At 46.3% G+C, this 18,067-nt stretch overlaps 1 protein-coding gene across 2 annotated transcripts; it reads left to right on the top strand.

Moving 5' to 3' along the window:
• The first annotated feature begins 665 nt into the window (after positions 1-665).
• On the top strand, positions 666-5,978 carry LOC113176146 (procathepsin L). 2 transcript variants are annotated; one of them, XM_077792158.1, is made up of 8 exons: positions 666-765; positions 1,665-1,801; positions 2,083-2,205; positions 2,296-2,445; positions 2,714-2,938; positions 3,670-3,832; positions 4,717-4,828; positions 5,588-5,978. In XM_077792158.1, exons 2-8 carry the CDS (start codon positions 1,676-1,678, stop codon positions 5,685-5,687), a joined length of 999 nt encoding a protein of 332 aa, XP_077648284.1. In that variant the 5' UTR covers positions 666-765; positions 1,665-1,675; the 3' UTR covers positions 5,688-5,978. The 2 variants fall into 2 exon arrangements, with proteins under 2 accessions (XP_077648284.1, XP_077648285.1); XM_077792159.1 differs by having other exon boundaries at positions 666-798.
• Positions 5,979-18,067: the final 12,089 nt, after the last annotated feature.

Here is an 18,067-nt window from a genome sequence, read left to right as displayed (position 1 = left end):
TTCCCAACCGCTGCTTCTCTCCTTATTAATATTTCTCTGCAAATAATTTCTAGTGGGCTTCAGAAAGGCTGGAGGGGAAAGAATCCCAGAACGAATGCCACTCCTTCGCAAGAGTCCCCTTCCCTCCAATAGTCCCTTTTGGCACCTAGGATTGGGACCTCGCCTGTTGAAAATTGCTCTCGCTACCAGATTCTTCTAAAATCCAGTCGCAGGCCACCCAGAACCTGGGAAAGAACGCGTCTGCGCGGGGCTCCGCGTTCCTCCACCGGCCGGGATTACACCGGCACCACCAGCGTAGACTGGCTCTGGACCCTGCAGGACTCTTTAACCCCCAAACTGCAGGTCCAAAGGAAAAGTGGGGTTAGGATGCAAATCCGCAGAGCCTGCTTTAGGTTTCTTTTCACGAGCCACCCGCCCAGAGCAACGAGGCGGGGAACTTGATTGATCTCAGCCGGTCCGGGGCGGCTCCTGCCCCTCCTCTGCCCCGGGTCGCCCACGTCCCCGGGGGTCAGCGAGGCGCGCCCCGCCCGCAGACTGATAGGAACCCGCCCGCGTCACGCGCAGGGAATCGGAGCGCCCGCAGGCCCCGCCCAGCGGCCGGCCCAGCCAATCGCAATGCGCGAAGGCGGCGTGGGCGGGGCCAGGCAGGCCGCAGACCTGGGGCTTTAAAGTCCGAGACAGGCCCGCTGGGCCAGATGCTCGGACCTCGGCGACCTCTGGGGAGCTGCGTGTGCGGAGTGCGCCTGCGCAGCTGCGGCCGCCCAGGTGAGCGCCCCCGGCCGGGCGCGGCGCGGCGCGGTGCGTGGTGGGGCTGGAGGGGACCCGGCGGACGCGGTCTAGAGGCGGGCGACCCCGGGAACTGGGGCGTCTGTCCAAAGCTCTGCCATCCTTGGGGCGGGGAAGCGGGGGAGGGCGGTTGGGGAACCGAGGAGGGGGCCGAAGCCACCGGTCAGGGGTCCCGGGTTGTGCGGCGCTTTCGCCGGTCGCGCCCCGGAGAGCACAGGTTCCGAGGCCGGGTGGCCCCAGGCCGCGCCGTCTCGGGGCCTGGCCGGGCCATCCCGGGCAGCTGGACCGGGCTCCCGGGTCGCGGTGCCATCGCTCCCGGCGCCGCCATGACTCCCGCTGGCCGTGGCTGCGAGGGCGCAGGGGGAGCGGGCGGCGCGCCCCGGCCGGCCTGCCCGGGGAGGAAGCCCGGGGTTGGGTTCTCCCGGCTCATCCCGACTCTGCCCACCTGCGGGCACCCGCCGGCAGGGCGGTGCGGGATGGCCTCCTGGGATCCGATGCCCTCGCGCGGGGCTCTGCCTGGGTGATCGAGGCACTGTCACTCCATAACCTGGACCAGCCATCTCCTTGTTTCCTAGTTGTTGTCCCAATCACAAGGTATCGTGAGACTAACCGAAACCTGAATTGTCATCACACTCTGGGAATGGCAGTGACTTCTCACTATTGTAACACTTGTCAGGCTGTTTTTTGTTTTGGTAGCTGGACCAAATAACCTTTTTTTTGGTTTTTAATTCCTGCCTTGTTTTTCTACACTTGCATCCTCAGCCTTTTCAGCTTTTGTGTTAATACCTGGGAAGGCAATTTAATGTTTTTACTCCATTATGGTGTCTTTAACTTATTGGAAGAACTGGTTTCATCAGGTTTTTCCTTTCCCTTTCTAGGTTTCTGAACCATGAATCTCCCACTCTTCCTGGCTGCCCTTTGCTTGGGAATAGTCTCAGCTATTCCAAAATTTGATCAAAACTTAGATACACAGTGGTACCAGTGGAAGGCCACACACAAGAGACTATATGGCATGGTGAGTAACATTGAAATTGTCCAGGGAGACCCTGCAGAAAGTGGTCCTCGCTGGTCACAGTTTATGGCCAGAGAGAAACTTCTAGAGGCCAGCTCTTAGCAGGCAATGACCTGGGGGCCCTGTGGTGCACTCAGTGGTGTCTGGGCCTGGAGACCAGCTCACAGGAGTGGGAAGCCCTGCCAGGCCATGGTTTCTCTTCCATCTGTGCAGCAGGTGTCCCCTTGGGGAGATGGGTTGAGTTTTAAATAGAAATAAAAACTATCAGCTGTGCTTGCTTCCAGAATGAAGAAGGATGGAGGCGAGCGGTGTGGGAGAAGAACATGAGGATGATCGAGCAGCACAATGGGGAGTACAGCCAGGGGAAGCACGGTTTCACCATGGCCATGAACGCCTTCGGGGACATGGTGCGTGTGATGTGGGGGGGCACTTCACTCTGCTCAGCTTTTTTTTTTTGTTTTTTACTCTTTTAATATTTCATTTATCTTTCCTTGAAGACCAATGAAGAATTCAGACAGCTGAAGAATGGCTTTAAAATCCAGAAGTACCGGCGCCAGGGGAAAGTGTTTCGGGAACCTCTGCTGTTTGGGAGCCCCAAATCTGTGGATTGGAGAGAAAAGGGCTACGTGACTCCTGTGAAGAACCAGGTATGATGTCGGATGCAGACTTTGCCTCTCCCACAGGAGAGCCAGGAGGGGGCACTCGTGCTTCCGTAGCTTGACAAGCAACATGTAATTCACTTTTTTATTTTTAGTTTTTAATTTTAGTCCCCTGCCCCCATCCGGACCCTTGCAGCACACCCGGGCTGCTGTCCTGTATGCTCCGTGTTCACTGTTTTTTTAAAGGATGTTCACAAATGTAAGATGTTGTCAGTCTTTGTCTTGCAAATTGTCTGCTTTTTGATTACCTTTTCAGGGTCAGTGTGGTTCCTGTTGGGCATTTAGCGCAACTGGATCCCTGGAAGGACAGATGTTCCGGAAAACTGGCAAACTTATCTCGCTGAGTGAGCAGAACCTTGTTGACTGCTCTCGGCCTCAAGGCAATTTGGGCTGTGATGGCGGGCTGATGGATAATGCCTTCCAGTACATCAAGGAAAACGGAGGCCTGGACTCAGAGGACTCCTATCCTTACGAAGCACAGGTAAAATGAAGCATCTGGGTCCTTCCAGCTCTGTTTCCAGCAAGTGGAACCGTTTTCCGAGATAATACTTTATTGGGAATTCATGTTTTTATTTTATTTTATTTGGGAGGGGGGTACCAGGGATTGAACTCAGGGGTACTCTGACACTGAGCCACATCCCCAGTCCTATTTTGTGTTTTTATTCTGAGACAAGGTCTCACTGAGTTGCTTAGTCCCTCGCTTTTGCTGAGGCTGGCTTTGAACTTGCGTTCCTCCTGTCTCAACCGCCTGAGCCTCTGGGATTACAGGCATGTGCCACTTCGCCATCAGAATTCACATTTTAAATGGTACAATTTATAACTGCAAATTGTCAGTACCATCCTTCATTAGATATTATTAGCCTTTGCACAGTTCTCTGGATGGTTAATGTTTAGCTTTTCTTGCTTCTGTGTCACATGGAGGATATGCGAACCATTTTCCATGTAATGTAAATTTTCTCCACTTTAATAAAAAAAATATTTAAAGACAAGTCAACCTAGGGGATCTCGTTAAAAATATAAGCTAACTTTTTAAAGATTCAAATAGACTAAAAGCATTTCACTTCCTAGAGTGGTTTATACCAGTATACCAGTATACCAGTACTGACTTAAATCATAACTTGCAAATTGCTGAGTGTTCTGGTCCTAGAATTCATGTTCCCGCAAAGGTAGATAGATGGTGGCAATCAAGTCTCTTCCCTTTAACTTTAAAAGGATGAAACCTGTAAGTACAAGCCTGAGTTTGCAGTTGCTAATGACACTGGATTTGTGGACATCCCTCCGAGGGAGAAAGCCCTCATGAGCGCAGTGGCCACTGTGGGGCCCATCTCTGTGGCTATTGACGCCGGACACGCATCCTTCCAGTTCTACAAATCAGGTGGGTGTTTGTCATCTTACATTACACAAGTTCAGGCGGAACGGAAAACACTGTCCTGATTGAATCTTCTGTATGGAACCCTTTCTAGGACCATTAGGATTTCTAAGTGTGTTGAACATGGTAATGTTTCCATTTGCATTAATCAAGCATTTTCTCATGATTATTTATTCACAACATTTTTAAATGAATACTAATCAGTCAGTAGGTAAAATCTAATTTACCTGTTTTCCAATTGTCAAACCTTTTTCCAAAAGATTTTATTACTTTAAGCAGAAGTATAAAGAACCTTGTAGCTCAAATGTGGTTATTTTATGTGTACTATTTCTTTAGACATAAGGGTAGAAGAGGATTATGCTAATAGATGTGTAAACCAGGAAATGAGTGCTTGAAATACCTTTGCCTTTACAACAATAGATCTGCCTGGCCTGGTGGCACACACCTGTAATACCAGGGAAAGCTGAGACAGGAGGATCACAAGTTTGAGGGTAGTCTCAGCAATTTAGTAAGGCCTAAACAACTTAGCAAGACCCTATCTCAAAATAAAAAGAGCCAGGGATATAGCTCAGTGACAAAAGTGCCCCCAGGTTCAATCAAATCCCCAGTACAAAAAATATAAATAAAAAATAGATATTGGAAAAAAAAAAATTAGAAAATATTTTGGACTTGTGGAATTATGTTGATTTCTGGTGAGTAGAGGTCGACTTTTTCCCCTTATCAGCCATTACTGGTTTTCAGGCAAATACTATTTAAGTTCTTTATAGTATTTGGAATGTTTATGACGTTCAACAGAATTTAGAAATGCCTTCCTTCCATGGGTGACATGGTGGGCCACTGTCACATGTCACTTGGAGCCTCTCATTCCAGTGTGGATTTTATTCTCCCAGGAGTTTATTATGATCCAGAATGCAGCAGCAAAGACCTAGATCATGGTGTTCTGGTGGTTGGCTACGGTGTTGAAGCAAATTCAAATAAGAAATTTTGGCTTGTCAAGAACAGGTATAAAACTCTTATTATATTTTAAATTGGAATTAGAATTCTTAGTTAGAATTAGTGTTTGAATATAGTTTCATAAAAGCTCCATGTTAAGATCCTGGAAGTCTTACTCCTTAGAGTGAACACAGAAATATTATTGTTTTATTATTTTAAGATTCCGTACTAGGGCTGGGGATGTGGCTCAAGTGGTAGCGCGCTCGCCTGGCATGCGTGCGACCCGGGTTCGATCCTCAGCACCACATACCAACAAAGATGTTGTGTCCGCCGAGAACTAAAAAATAAATATTAAAAATTCTCTCTCTCTCTCTCTCTCTCTCTCTCTCTCTCTCTCTCCCCCCCCCCCTCTCACTCTCTCTTTAAAAAAAAAGATTCTGTACCAAGCTTTTAGGGTTATTAATAGATATTTGTAACATTGCATTTCCAAATTCTGAAAATTTTCTTAAAGTGCACGTAAACATTTGCCTCTGATGTTTCTTTAAGTCTGAAAGAATGTCGTTGCCATTTGATGCTCTGCCATCTCATTTCACCCCTGGAGGCCTCAAAGATAGCTGGGATTGATTTTCACAACTAATTGTCTTTTATTGAAATGTAATGTGGGGTGTCTGGAGCCAGCAGACACAGATGTGATAGCAGATACAGGTGTGATAGCATGTAGAACAGTGTCCCCGTCACATGTAAACACTGTGTCAGCTGTCATTAACGAAGCTAATCTTTTTTCTTTTTCTTCTTTTTTTTTTTTTTAATAAAATGAAAAACCTTCAGCTGGGGTCCAGAATGGGGCGCAGATGGCTATGTCAAAATGGCCAAAGACAAGAACAACCACTGTGGAATTGCCACCGCAGCCAGCTATCCCACTGTGTGAGCCGACGACGGACGGGGACAGTGGAGGACTTGCGGACAGCATGTCCAGAGGCACTCTCTCTCAAAACTGACCAAACCTTTAATGTATAAAACAATACTTGAATCATTGAGGATCCAAGTTGTGATTTGAATTCTGTGACATTTTCACAAGGGTAAAATGTTACCACTACTTTGGCTACTATTATAAACAGCTTCATGATATTGAAGACTCATTGTTTAATTCTAAGACTTTTGAATTTTCATTTTTTAAAATGTGTAAAGCTTTCTTTACAGAATAAATTTTAGTTCAGTATATAGAGGCGGAACTTCTGTTTGTAATGCATTGACATTTTATTTAGTTGGAAAATGTAATTGGGCTCCAAGGACATAAGTCAAAATGTGTCAGTGGTACATTAGGAAAGAGATGAAGGAGGATGAGTGGCCCTCTGGTGTCTCACTAAAAAATACAGATTTTATGTCAGCTGCCCATTGACTGTGTATAACCCAGCTCTATAGTTTTATTTTTACTTGACATATAATATATATATTTAAGCCAAGCATGGTGGCACATGTCTGTAATCCCAGCAGCCCAGGAAGCTGAGGCAGGAGGATCACAAGTTCAAAGTCAGCTTCAGCAACTCAGCGAGGCCCAAAGCAACTCGGCTAGACCCTGTCTCTAAATATAACATAAAAATGGACTGGGGATGCGGCTCAGTGGTTAAGTGTCCTTGGGTTCAATCTCCAGTACCAAAACAAAGAAAAAATAATGTATATATTTATAGGATACAAATTTGATACATGTGTACATGGTGGAATTATCAAATTGGACTAACAAGCCCATTCCTGTCACCTCAATATTTATCATTTCTTTGTTTTGAGAATATTTAAAGATCTAGCTGTTTTGAAACACAGTGTAGTACTATTAACTGCAGTCACTTGGCTGTGCATTAGAACTCCAGAAGTTACCCAACTCTTGAATCATAAAATTTGACTAATAATCTGGAAGGACAAATTGTTTCATAAAGAAGTAAGTTACTTATAGAAAAGTGAATAGACAGACTTCATGTGTTGTAGATACTAGTAAAGGATTCCCTTCCTTTGAGTCAAGGCGTTTTGTGATGAAAGCCATGTGGCTCATTGAACCTTCCTGAATTGCAGTGAGGACCATGTGGCCACTTGGCAGTCCCAGGAAGGACCAGGCCAGGGAGTTACCAGGAATGTTTTGTTTCTGTTCTCTGACGTCCACACAGCTCTCCTGGGAAATCTGGGGCTACCCAGTGTTCACAAAAATCTTTAACAGTTGTGATTAATAAATCTCAGGTATTTGGTAATAGATGGAGAAATGTGTTCAAGGTCCACAGGAGATTAGGCTAGGCTACGAAAATAGTCCTCCGGCCTTAGAAGATGAGTGAGAGATCACAAGGGAAGGACAGGCCAGAAGTCCGTAAGCCAAACTTGGGCTTCAGCCACCTAATCCCTGACTTAAAAATAAACTCAAGAAAACAACAGACTCAGCTCATAGTCAGGGACATGCTAGTAAGTACGAAAACAGCATTTGCTTATTTAAAAGACAGGAAAAAGAAATATGCCAAATTTCTGAGGCAATTATGGGTGGTTATTTCTCTAACTTGTTCTGTAGGAAGTGTGTATTTTTATGACCAGGGAAAAAATAGAGAAAATTTATCTGTATTCTGCAGGATAAGTGTGTGTGGTGGGGGAGTGATAGATAATCTAAAACCCATGAATCTGTATATCTGTGTTCCCAGTCCAGTAAGAAAATGTCAGTGAGCCGGTAAAATACTAAACTGGTCATCATGCTTCGTGAAGGAAATGGGAGGTGGGGAGCAAGTGGGGCCTGTGTCCCACACAACCTTTGGTAGCCTTTGTCCATAGCCATCTACCACACTTGCTCTGATTTTCTTCTGAAAAGGGATTCTTCTTGCTCGGCAGCATCAGGCTCATTCCACACTCCATACATTCCTGGAACCGCTGGGGGGCTCGAAGGAAACATGGAGGTGCTAAATTGTAGATACGTGAAAGTTTTGTCATTTCCAAAGAACTTTCAAATACTTTTTAAACTCGTGAAAAGTTCCAAACCTCAGTTATCCTCTACAAGCATTTTTCAAAAAAGCAAATAGACTCGAAGCACAAACGTATTACCAGTATATCTTATAGGTGTGTTTTCTAAATTCATTTCTTTTGACTGATCTGAAAGTATAGGGGTGAAAAAAACTCAGATCTTCAAGTATTAGTAATTTGTGTGTGTGTGTGTGTGTGTGTGTGTGTGTGTGTGTGTGTGTATTTCCCAAGCCCACTTGACTGTACACACTGAATTTTACAAATGTTCATGATCTCTGTATTTTTAAATAAGTTAATAAACTCCATTGAGTGGCTCCACGGTCTCTTTCCTCATACTGCATTTTAGTATTTCATAGTCTGTGTATTCATTCTTTCAGGCGGTGATCGGGCACCTCAGCAACAGCTCCGATCTGGGCTCAGGGACACAATGAAGCAAATAGTCATGGTCCCTCCCTTTTGGAGCTGGCGTTCCCATGTTGCTGCCTGTGCAAACCACCCCCGCCACGTTCTTGAGCCCCTTGGGTCTTTGGGTCTCTAGTGTTCCAAAAGCAGCTCTCGCACCCCACTTATTTGGCATAGGTACCAAGCTTCAGCTACCAACAAATGGCTAGAGCTCTTTCCAACACCTTAGGCCACCATATTGGATGAAAAAAAATCTCTGCTTAATGGACCCATATCAACATATCTTTGTTTCTTCTTTCCTGTCCTCCTGGGCTTCATCCATTCCTACCTTTATTCCCCAGATTTATTCTGGGTAAATTGGAAAAATAGTGCTATTCTTTTGGAATGTAGTTTACCTCTTGGTAACACTTTTGCGTGCGTGTGTGTGTGTGTGTGTGTGTGTTGCTGGGGACGGAACCCAGGGAGGGCCTCACACATGCTGAGCATGAGTTCCACCCCTGAGCTGCTCCTCCAGCTCATGGGGCACTCTTCCTACCTCACCTTTCCAGAGCTGCTGGAGATGAAGTCTAGAAACAGGGTTGGTGGGGTGGATACCGAAGAGAATCAGCAGTGTCTTCCAGGGCAACCACCCAAGGGGAGGCCATTGCAGGCCTCTCAGGTAAAGCAGAGTGAACCCCTTCATACAGCCATGGTGGACTGCTTCTCCTGGCAGAGAAGACTCAGCAGAATTTAGGGATTCAGAATTTAGGGATCTCCATCAGGATGTGCCCCTATATCCTCCAAATTTTAGAATCTTCTTTCCTGATTTCACCTTAACAGCCCACAGCCAGTGAGACTGAGAGTTCAGTTTGCTTTCTCATTTACCCACTCAGAGGATGAGACTCTGGATTTGTTTTTTCAGAAATCTTAGCCCTGTGGCTACAGATGATAAGGGTTTTTCAGAACATAGAAAATGTTCAGGTCAACTGGGTCACTGCAGCCTGGGAGCAAGGCCCTAAGTGCCTCTTTTTTTTTGGGGGGGGGCAGGGCAGGGGGACGAGGGATTGAACTCGGGGGCTCTGGGCCACTGAGTCACATCCCAGCCCTTTTTATATTTTATTTAGAGACAGGGTCTCGCTGAGTCGCTTAGTGCCTCACTTTTGCAGCGGCTGGCTTTAAACTCACGATCCTCCTGCCTCAGCCTCCCGAGCCGCTGGGATTACAGGCCACTGCACCTGGCCCCTAAGTGCCTCTTTTCCTTGCCCCACTCTGTCCAGTACAATTATGGGCACCCAGCCAATCTGTACTGTCTAGTTGGACAAAAGCGTTCTAATGTATGAATACACAGTCACCCAGAACGTGCCTCTTAGCATTTTGTTAGGAGTTTCTATGGGTGGCAATCTGCCTGTCTCGTCCTTTCTTCTAGAACCACAATCCGTAACCAAATGTTCAAGAATTGGCTCATATGATGGTGAGGGCAGGCCAGCAGGCCGGGGACTCAGGCAGTGTTCCATTTACTCCTGCTCCAGGAAGTCCCATTCCCGCTCAGAAGGCCTTCCCGTGACTGGTGAGACCCACTGCGCTGTGGGGGCTGATATGCCTTAGTCGGTGACCACGACTGTAGGTGCTGATCACATCCACATGACACCACAGTCCTTCACAGTGGCCTCTGGACCAGTGTCCCTCCAAGCACCCGAGCTCCCCAGAGCAGTCACATCAAATTCAACCCTCAAGGGAACCTCCCCTCCACCAAATCCCTGCCTCACCCTCCCGCCTCTGATCTCTCAAACCACATGCATTTAAAACACTCTCTACTCTTTCTCTTGCCACTTAATATGTCCCGATAGGAGATGTTTTTTTTTTTTTCCTTAAATGTTTTATGCAGACTTATAATCTCAGGACTGAGACCACCTGGACACCAAACATTTCATGATCTAGAGTTTATTTCTCCCATCTAAAACCGCTTCATAAAGCCGTGATGAAACCAATAATGCAATCCCCAGCACTCAAGGAGGATTGCAAAGTGCTTCCCGTTATACAACTTCATTTAACACCAAAACAGGGCCCAAGAAAACTCAGGATCAGGGTCCTAGGGTGTCCTGTTCTGTCACCATGGGTTGGAATTTGCAGTTTCTGCTATGCTAACAAAGCCTCAGCTTCTCTCCTTTGCTTTCTTGTGTAATTTCTTTTTGGCTCATGGGCTGGTAAAGAAACCTGGGACTTCAACAGCTCCCAGGCCCCTGGCACCCATTGGCTATGCCCTTTCTAGAGCAGGACTTGGCCGGGTAGGGAGTCTCCTTGAACATGTTCACAAGTCACTGGATGGAAAATTGTGAGCACATGAGTTGTTTGTCTTTGTTAACCGTGTCATTTTAGAACCAAAGATTTATTTGACACGCTGGAATTAATCCACATGACTTTGAAAAGAATAAACCCATTAAGGACCGAGAGAAAACATGCTGAGAGAGTTATAAAAGAGTCATTTTCTCACAGTCAACTGATCTTATGGTGGCAAGAGAAACATAGTCTTGTCTGTGAAATATAATTATAAGTGAAAAAAGCAAACATAGAGCAGTATGAATAATCTGAAATGATTTTTAAACAGATTTACACATTCCTGTATAGGCATCTGAAAATGTTCATGAAGGGTATAAACCATATATGCCACTTGGAGATAATAAAAGGGCACTTTGGTTGCTGTACTATCTCTATCTCTATCTCTCTCTCTCTTTCTTTTTTGGTACTGGGGATTGAACCCACAGGTGCTGAACCACTAAGCCACATCTCCAACCCTTTTTATTTTTTTATACTTTGAGCTAAGTTGCTTAGGGACTCACTAAAACACTGAGGCTGGCCTTGAACTCGTGATCCTCCTGTCTCAGCCTCCTGAGCTGCTGGGATTACAGATGTGCATCACCACACCCAGCTTGTGTTAGCTCAAGTTTAAAAAAAAAATTGATATGCATTATTCTTATAAGGTAACAGATTCAAATGTATCCGTTCAAGAAAATAATTAATTGGTAAAGGAAGAGGAGCGAGAGTGGCAGGGGGTTCTTAGATAACTTGAAAAGGACAAGTCTCTGGTTGGAGGGATTTGTGTGCCTGAGACTCTCGCTGACGCTGCTCTACCAGTCTGGTCAGGGGGCACAGGCATAAGGAATGGTCACGGGGCCCCCAGCTTTGGGGAGAGGCTTTGCTAAGGGCTGAAGGAGCAAAAGGCAAAGGAGGGAGTGTTGCGAGGGGCAATGCCCCAGGAAGACGGCTTCAGTGAGACTGCAAAGTGGCTCTGGCCAGAATCCCAGAACCTGCTCGCTTTGGCTCTGCCCCACGGTGCCCCCGCCCCTACTCACCCTAGCCATTAGTCCAACAGTGGGGCAAGATGTTGAGCTCTCAACTCGATCGAGTGCCCTTTCGCTGGTTTCCTACACTCCCCTCCTTGGGGGTGTAGGTCAGACCAGCAGTATAGTGCCCATCACCCAACACTCAGAAATCTGATACAGATAGGAGCAGCCCTCACCCATAAAAGCAATACGGTTCTATACACGTGAAACCTAAGTGAGCCTTGAGCATCTTTGCTAAATGAAATAAGCCAGAAGCAAAAAGGTGGACATGGCATGGTTCCGTTTACCTGTGAGATCTGAAGTAGTCTTCGTCACTTCCTAAGGTGGAATAATGCTCTACTGTGCGCACGTGCCACATTTTGTTTTATCCACTCATCTGCGCATGAACATTTGGGTTGTTGTTATGGTGTGGATGTGAGGTGTCCCCCCAGAGCTCGTGTGTGAGACAATGCAAGAATGCTTAGAGGAGAATCGATTGGGTTGTGAGAGTCTTAACCCAATCAGTGAATTAATCTGCGGGTAGGAGTTAACTGAATGGTAACTGAAGGTCTGGTGGAGGTGGGCATCAAGAGGGTACCTTTTGGGTATATATTTTAGATCTGAAGTGGAGTCTCTCGCTCTGCTTCTGATCACCTGTGGGGGTTTTTAGCCCCCTGTTCCCTCCTGACCTGTGGGAGAGATTGGGGCAGCACGCCCCGACCAGGACGAACCAAGAAAGGTAAAGGTCGACTGGCTGCTGGTACCCAGCCCTCCCTTGCTGGAGGACAATCAGGCTGGCCAGGGAGAACCGTCAAAGCAGGATCTCGTTTAATGAGAAAACACACACAGCTCATATAATGTACAGCAGCCAATCAGGGTAAAGGTCAGCAGGTGGGGAGAGTTCACGTGTGCACCCATCCTACAGGCAGTAATGGGAGACTTGAGCCGTCTGTGAGGGCAGAAGGGTTCTGAGCCTATCCTAGAGGTGGTCCCATTCTTCATCACAGCCCACGACAATGCCTTCTGGCTAATTACCAGGTGCTCTCTTAGCCACCTGTGGCCCCAGCACTGGGAAGTGGGTAGCAGGCAGCAAGTCAAGTTTCCTCTTTTCTGATGCAACACGCCCCACCTTACATCATGCCCTGCAATCACCATGTGAACGGCTTCCCTCCACCACACTCTCTCTCCATGATGCTCTTCCCCACCTTGAGCCCTGAGGAATGGAGCCTGCTGTCTGTGGATGGAGACCTTTGAAACCCTCAGCCCCCAAATAAACTTTTCCTCCTCTACCATTGCTCTGGTCAGATCTTTTAGTCACAGCAGGAAAAAAAAAAAAAAAAAAGCTGACTAAAACAGTTGTCAGCTTTTGGCTATTATTATTTTTATTTTGGCTATTATTATTATTTTTATGGCCATTATTATTTTGGCTACTATGATTATGATGATTATGATTATGATTTTGGCCACTGTGGACATTCGTTGGTGGGCAGAGATCTGCATGGAATCGCTGGGTCAGATGGTAAGTCGCCTTTAATTTTTTCCAGAACTGCCAAGCTGTTTCCACCAGAGCTAAGACAACTTATATTAAACCAGCAATATGACCCAAAGAAAAGAAAACTGAAGTGCCCTTTAATAAAGTACTGCTCATGACTGTCATTGCTGGCCATGGCCTTGACCAGATCTCTCTCAGTGGCTTCGATCAGCCATTTAAATGAATGCAGTGGGGACCTTTATTATTAACACACGTACACACACAAATGCATCTCGTGAGGTGAAGACACCCCAAACACAGGCCACTTAAATAAAAACTGTCTTTGCTAGGGAAATGTCTCTCTGGAACAAATTCCCTAGGCCCCTTTGACACCACCACTCCTATAAAAAATATGACTGTCCAAGCCACAGTGACAGAATACAGGCATGGTCTATTAAACAAGTCTGTTTGCTATGAGGGACAGAAATCAATCTGACACTGGCTTATGTAAGAGTAGGAGCTTGGCTCAAGGTGCATGGTCAGCCTCCCTCTCCTCCGATGTCTCAGATCTGCTTTCCTCTGCCTTGGAGGTACTCCCAGTGGGGCTTACCCATCTTTGGAGGAAAGTGATGCTCCCAGTTGTGTTGGGGCTGATCCTACTTTGCCCTGCCTGAGTTCCATGCCTACCTCAGATGGGGGTGGGGTGGTCTACCCAGTCTCTGCAGGGAGGTGGCGGTTTGAACAGTGGTGTTCCAACAGGAAAGCTGGAACCTTGTCACCAGGGAGGCAGGGACAATGGATGGGGAATGTGGAGAATGCATACACTGAAAGAAGAGTCAAGGGGCTGGGGTTGTGGCTCAGTGGTAGAGCACTCGCCTCTCACGTGTGAGACCCTGGGTTCGGATCCTCAGCACCACATAAAAAATGAACAAACAAAATGAGGATACTGTATAACTAAAAAAAAAAAAAAAAAAAAGAAGAGTCAAGATTCAAAAAGGACTTTCAACCCTGGAAAGACTAAAACTAACAGGATGGAATGTGTGGCGCACCTATGTAAAGTTCTATTTGTAATCATATATATTTTGCGGAGATTGAATTTTATTTAAAAGTATATGTACATTTATATGATGCAAGAACCGTATGAAGGAGAAATTACTTAAAAGTACTCCTTAGAAAACCTTAGGTTTGGGTTATTTCGAATATCTTTTCCATCTCACACTTTTTCCTCTAGGGCCTGTGAGGACAGGAATGCTAACTTTTGATATCATTGAATGGGTCCTAAGATATCATTGAATGGGTCATTTTATTTTATTTTATTTCAGCCTATTTTCCTTTGGCTCTCCTTGCTCTCTCTCCAGGCTCACTGATTCCCATCTCTATCTGTCCACTGTACTACTGAGCTTATCCAGCAAGTGTTTAAATTTTGGTCGTTATATTTTTCAGTTCTTTAGTTTTTCTTTCATTTTTTAAAAGAAATTCTATGGCTGGGGATGTGGCTCAAGCGGTAGTGTGCTCGCCTGGCATGCGTGTGGCCTGGGTTCGATCCTCAGCACCACATACCAACAAAGATGTTGTGTCCGCTGAGAACTAAAAAATAAATATTAAAAATTCTCGCTCTCTCTCTCTCTCTCTCTTTAAAAAAAAAAAAAAAAGAAATTCTATTTCCATCTTAAGATTTTTAAGCCGGGTGCAGTGGCACAAACCTATAATCCCAGTGGCTCAGGAGGCTGAGGCAGGAGGATGGCAAGTTCAAAGTCAGCCTCAGCCACTTAGCAAGGCCCTAAGCAACTCAGTGACCCCTGTCTCTAAATAAAATATTTTAAAAAGAGCTGGGAATGTGGCTCCGTGGTGTAGAGCCCCTGGGTTCAATCCCCAGTACCAAAAAAAAAAAAAAAAAAATGGTTTTTACGTGTTTTCCCTAAATTTGTAATTGCGTGTTGCAGCATTTTTATGATGATTGCCTTAAACCCTTGTGGGATAAGTCTGATGTCTGGTGTACCCTGGTTTGGGTGTCCACCACATTGTTTTTTCTCACTCTTGTGATTTCCTGATTCCTGGAATGAGAGGCCTTTGGTATCCAAGATCCTTGGTGGGTCACGGGGAAGCGCCCAGGCCTCCCTTCTCAGCAGCTGCAAGACAAGGGCCAGGTCAGGGTGTTTGCTCAGCTTCCAGAGGAGTCTCTCCAACCCCCAGCAGACAATGGGGCGCTGACTCAGCTGGCCTCTTAGGGATGGGTGGGGTGAAAGTTCAAGGCCTTCCTCACCCACAGTCACCTGCGGACACTGACTCACATCACCTATTGGACTCTGAGTCAGGACGTATGATCAGGCTCCTCCAGGTGGGAGGGTGGGGGACAAGGCTGACAGGGGCCACCATGTTGCTGGGGACACAGGCGGAGAGGAAAAAGCTCCACTTTGGTATCACTGAGGGCAGGAGGGGAGAAGCAGAGCGTCAGCCGCCTCCTTCGGCCACTCCATTCTGCCTTGGTCAAGCCAAGTGGGGGGCGGGTCCTCTCCCAGGTGGCCCTTGATGACAGGGGCTGGAGGAACGTAGGTGAGCGGAAACTAGCTCTGCCTCTACTGTCTCGTCAGTGCTGGGTGGGCCTCTTGACCCCACTGACCGCCCTGGAGGGCAATCGAGCGGGACCTGCTGTCAGGCAGGGAACTGCATCTCAGCCCCTCCACTGAGACCCTGCCAAGTCAGACAAGTCACCTGCCTCTGCTGGGGGACTGCCCCCACCATCTGCCCGGGGAGTCCGAGTGCCCCTGCTTGCTTGGGCTTTCTTCTGATCTGTGCCTGCTGTCAGTTCTAGTTGGAGGCCACCGCAGTGCCCTGTGCATGCGATGTGAGAGTCCTAGAGAAACTCAGGGAACCCCCTGCCCCAAAGTTGGTGGAGTCTTGAAGTCTCTGTCTTGTACGTTTTTAAAGTTTCTCTAGTTTGTGGTTTTTGTTTGTTTGTGTTTTTGTACTGGGGATTGAACCCTGGGGTACTCAACCACCCAGCCACATTCACTGCCCTTTTAATATTTTATTTAGAGACAGAGTCTCACTGAGTTGCTTAGGGCCTCACTAAATAGCTGAGGCTGGCTTTGAACTCTTGATCCTCCTACCTCAGCCTCCCGAGCTGCTGGATTACAGGCGTGCACCACCGTGCCTGGCTCTCTTGTAGTTCTACTTCTAGGAATTTCTAGTTATAATCCTGGGAGGACTGGGGCTCCTTCATCTTGGCAGAACCAGAGGTCTCTCCTATTGCCCCTTTTTTTTATGTCATACTAATTTTTCTGAACTTTTAGGAAAAGATTCGGAGAAGCCTTTCAAATTTCAGAGCTCTCTCTTCTATTGGTTGTGTGTAGAGCTCAAAAATAAAGTGGCTGTGCTTTTTGAGATGTCCTTCCTTTGCTCTCCGCCACACATGAATCTCAGCCCTCTATTTCTGTCATCTTGGCTGTCCCTGTCCTGCTTCGGGTTTGGTTCCCCTACCAGAGGAATCCTGTCCTGTCCTGAAGGTGGGCCCTGGCAGGTCACTGCAGAGTTCACAGGAGCTGGGCTGCTCTGGCTCCTCCAGCCTGTCCGACAGAGGCCCTGGAACCCACCTGGTCACGGCAAACCCCGCACTTTTAGAGGTGCTGCTCAGATGGTCCCACCCCATGGTGCTCCTCGCTTTCCCTACAGACACTGCTGGTAGTCTGTCGTTTGTCCCCTTTTGGGGACTTGTGCTGATAGCTGTCTTTTTGTTCTGAGGTGTGGGGATCATTGACCTGGGTGCTTGGTGTTTCCTTTTGATCTCTAGAGGCTCTGTCTCTTTTAAGGTAGTCTAATTCAGATGCTAAACAACTTCAAGGCCACTGTTCTCTTCCCAGAACCCTCCTGGTCTGCCATCTTCATTTCCTATGTCCATGCTTCTCAGAAAAGCAGCATGCAGGTCTCTCTGCATTAGTCCTTGGGGGTAAAGTGGCCTCATTGGGGTGCACAGGTTATCCAGATCACCGGGGGAAGTCTCACTTTGAGTCCGTCACAGCCATCCCTCCAGTGAGCTCAGCATGATGATTACAGAGAAAACTTTAGCTAGTCTTTGGGGGTCAACAGCGCCAAGGTAAGAGAGTTGTAAGACTTAAATGTCCTGTAATGGCACTGACATGTCACAATTAAACATAGTTAGAATACATATGTGCACATTAAAATAAACATAATCTGGGGCTGGGGCTGGGGCTGGGGCTTAGCGGTAGTGCACTTGCCTGGCATGTGTGAGGCACTGGGTTCAATTATCAACACAGAGTATGAATAAATAAAATAAAGGTCTATCAACAACTACAAAAATATTTTTTAAAATATAATCTTCTTACCACCCGACTGAGACTAAGAGAATGATTCTTTCCAATTGCCACTTTTCTGAATTTTTTCCGAGGCTTGATGGTTTCATAGTGTACCATGAAAAGGGATTGAAATAAGTAGTGAAGCTGGGCACGGTGGTGCACACCTGTAATCCCAGCGGTTCCAGAGGCTGAGGCAGGAGGATCCTGAATGCAAAGCCAGCCTCAGCAACAGCAAGGCACTAAGCAACTCAGTGAGACCCTGTCTCTAAATAAAATACAAAATAGGGCTGGGGTTGAGTGCCCCTGAGTTGAATCCCTGGTACTGCCCCCCTAACAACCAAAAATAAGAAATAAGTAATGAAGACCATCTTTTAAAATGAAATAGAAGCATGTTCATCAAATTCCATATGATCAAATTGTGCTCATTTACAATGGAAAAGAAAATCAAAGGGTAATTCAAAAATCCCTAATTAAAAGAGCCTATTTTTTTTTAAGAAATGCCCAATTGTTTATTTGTGCTCTAGCTTAAAAGTAATTCACCATATGAAATTTGCAAAAAGAAATAATGAAAAATTTATTTGGTGTCAGATGCTAATATGAATATGAATATTTATTATGAATAATAATAGATGAATATGCCCTACTTTCAGATGACTAAGGCTGCTTCCGTCTGGCAATGCAGCAAGTCATTTGTCTTTATAAAACCCGATCTAGTAGCCTTTCTCCTAACTTTGACCTCTCTTTCTGCACAGGGATCTATAGCATCTTGAAACACAAAATGACATCTTAAGGAATTTTGGTTCCTTTTTTGGTGAACACATTTTTCATTTAATAAATG

Source organism: Urocitellus parryii, chromosome 13 (genome assembly GCF_045843805.1).
Source record: "Urocitellus parryii isolate mUroPar1 chromosome 13, mUroPar1.hap1, whole genome shotgun sequence".
Lineage (NCBI taxonomy): Eukaryota > Metazoa > Chordata > Mammalia > Rodentia > Sciuridae > Urocitellus > Urocitellus parryii.
This window is presented reverse-complemented; position numbering and strand designations above follow the sequence as displayed.